At 46.7% G+C, this 2,891-nt stretch overlaps 1 protein-coding gene across 1 annotated transcript in view; it reads left to right on the top strand.

The window, feature by feature from the left end:
* The window catches only part of oatx (organic anion transporter X), an 11,404-nt gene that overhangs the window by 3,066 nt on the left and 5,447 nt on the right, over positions 1 to 2,891 (top strand). The window contains exons 7-10 of the mRNA XM_046040372.1: positions 690 to 793; positions 995 to 1,149; positions 1,401 to 1,569; positions 1,653 to 1,776. Coding sequence (XP_045896328.1) covers positions 690 to 793; positions 995 to 1,149; positions 1,401 to 1,569; positions 1,653 to 1,776 — 552 coding nt within the window. The remainder of the gene's footprint in view (positions 1 to 689; positions 794 to 994; positions 1,150 to 1,400; positions 1,570 to 1,652; positions 1,777 to 2,891) is intronic.

The raw sequence follows: 2,891 nt of genomic DNA, 5'->3' as shown, positions 1-2,891 counted from the left end.
AGGCAGTAGTGATCCTTTAGTATGTTGTAATGATCCTTTAAGAGGCAGTAGTGATCCTTTATGAGGCAGAAGGGATCCTTTAGAAGGCAGTAGTGATCCTTTAGAAAATTGTAGTGATCTTTTATGAGGCAGAAGGGATCCTTTAGAAAATTGTAGTGATCTTTTAGACGGCAGTAGTGATCCTTTAGAAAATTGTAGGGATCCTTAATGAGGCAGTAGTGATCCTTTAGAAAATTGTAGTGATCCTTTAGAAGGCAGTAGTGATCCTTTAGAAAATTGTAGGGATCCTTTAGAAGGCAGTAGTGATCCTTTAGTATGTTGCAATGATCCTTTAAGAGGCAGTAGTGATCCTTTATGAGGCAGAAGGGATCCTTTAGAAAATTGTAGGGATACTTTTGAAGGCAGTAGTGATCCTTTATGAGGCAGAAGGGATCCTTTAGAAGGCAGTAGTGATCCTTCAGAAAATTGTAGTGATCCCTTAAGAAGGCAATAGTGATACCTTAGAAGGCAGTACTGATCCTTTAGAAGGCAGTAGTGATCCTTTAGAAAATTGTAGGGATCCTTTAGTAGGTTGTAGTGATCCTTTAAGAGGCAGTAGTGATCCTTAGTAGTGAGAAGGATGTATTGGTAGTGGTGGTGACCAGCAGTGGTCCTTGATCACAGTGTCTCTCTCCCCGTCTGTCTGTCAGTGGGAGCTGGTCTGTTCTCTGCGTCCTCTGAAACAAATGATTCAAACCATCTATATGGGCGGAGTTTTAACAGGAGCCATCATCTTCGGCGGCCTGTCGGACAGGTGAGCTGGTCACACTGGTCACATACATATAACCATTAAAGCTTGGTGTTTTCCATAGAGCCCCTGCTGGGTCATTAATGGTTTCATTAATGTGACAGTGTTCATGTTACATTTTCTTGGTTCGTAATATCTATGCACCTGTCATAGGTGTGCACTAAAATGAGACCAATCAGAATGTTTCTCTCTGTCCCTCTCTCTCAGGTTTGGGAGGCGGTCTGTCCTTATTTGGTCATACCTGCAGCTGAGCGTGCTCGGTTGTAGCTCTGCCCTCTCTCCTTCCTACTCTGCCTATTGTATTTTTAGATTTCTGAGTGGGATGGCGGTGTCCGGAATCATCCTGAATGGAGTCTCACTGAGTATCTGTCTACCTGTCTGTCTACCTGTCTACCTGTCTGTCTGTCTGTCTGTCTGTCTGTCTACCTCTCTACCTGTCTGACTGTCTACCTCTCTACCTGTCTGACTGTCTACCTCTCTACCTGTCTGTCTACCTGTCTACTTTCTGTCTACCTGTCTGTCTGTCTGTGTGTCATTGTCTCTGTTGCTTTATTCTTCTGTGGAAACAAACTGATGGTGTGTCCTCTGAGGTTGATCAACCTGTCTGTCTCAGAGGTGGAGTGGATCCCGACCAAAGAGAGGACGTTAGTGGGCACGCTCACCTCCTTCTTCTTCACCTTTGGTCAGATGATCCTGGCGGGGCTCGCCTATTGGCTGAGAGATTGGAGGAAGCTCCAGCTGGTCGCCTGTGCCCCCCTGTTCCTATTCTTCACCTACTGCTGGTCAGTGTAGACATTCAAAACAAATGTCTTTAATGATCTGATTGGTCAGTTGGTTCTGATCTTTCTGTTCTCTGATTGGTCAGGTGGTTCTCAGAGTCAGCTCGTTGGCTGGTTCTGAACCGTCGGTCTGAGGAGGCGTTAAAGTGTCTCCACCGAGTCGCTCGAATCAACAGAAAGTCAGAGATAATTGACAAGTTAACACTGGAGGTAACCTGTCTGTCTGTCTGACTAAGTGTCTGACTGTCTGTCTGACTACCTGTCTGACTGTCTGACTAACTGTCTGTCTGACTGCCTGTCTCTCTGTCTGTCTGACTGTCTCTCTGTCTGACTACCTGTCTGACTGTCTGACTGTCAATCTGTCTGTCTGACTACCTGTCTGACTGTCAATCTGTCTGTCTGACTGCCTGTCTGACTGTCTGACTAACTGTCTGTCTGACTGCCTGTCTCTCTGTCTGACTACCTGTCTGTCAATCTGTCTGTCTGACTACCTGTCTGACTGTCTGACTGTCTGACTACCTGTCTGACTGTCTGACTATCTGTCTGACTACCTGTCTGACTGTCTGACTGTCTGACTATCTGTCTGACTGCCTGTCTGACTGTCTGACTAACTGTCTGTCTGCCTGTCTGTCTGACTGCCTGTCTGACTGTCTGACTATCTGTCTGACTGCCTGTCTGACTGTCTGACTAACTGTCTGTCTGACTACCTGTCTGACTGTCTCTCTGTCTGACTACCTGTCTGACTTTCTCTCTGTCTGTCTGACTACCTGTCTGACTGTCTGACTCCCTTTCTGACTAGCTGTCTGACTGTCTGACTGCCTCTCTGTCTGTCTGACTACCTATCTGACTGTCTGTCTGACTACCCGTCTGACTGTCTGACTACCCGTCTGACTGTCTGACTACCCGTCTGACTGTCTGACTACCCGTCTGACTGTCTCGCTGTCTGTCTGACTGTCTCGCTGTCTGTCTGACTACCTGTCTGACTGTCAATCTGTCTGTCTGACTACCCGTCTGACTACCTGTCTGACTGTCTGACTACCTGTCTGACTACCTGTCTGACTGTCAATCTGTCTGTCTGACTACCCGTCTGACTGTCTGACTACCTGTCTGACTGTCTGACTATCTGGCTGTTTTGTTTGAGCACTTAGGCTCAGTGTATGACTGGTGAATGCAGATGTAGTGTAAAAAGCGCTTTGAGTGGTCGAAAAGGACGGAGAATACAGAGCATTTACATTTACCTGTCTGTCTGACTGTCTGAGTGTCTGTCTGACTACCTGTCTGACTGTCTGAATAGTGGTCTGACTGTCTGAATAGTGGTCTGACTG

The sequence above is a fragment of the Micropterus dolomieu genome, linkage group LG23 (genome assembly GCF_021292245.1).
Source record: "Micropterus dolomieu isolate WLL.071019.BEF.003 ecotype Adirondacks linkage group LG23, ASM2129224v1, whole genome shotgun sequence".
NCBI classification, from domain to species: domain Eukaryota; kingdom Metazoa; phylum Chordata; class Actinopteri; order Centrarchiformes; family Centrarchidae; genus Micropterus; species Micropterus dolomieu.
The sequence above is the reverse complement of the archived record's forward strand: the minus strand, read 5'-3'. Positions and strand labels throughout refer to the sequence as shown.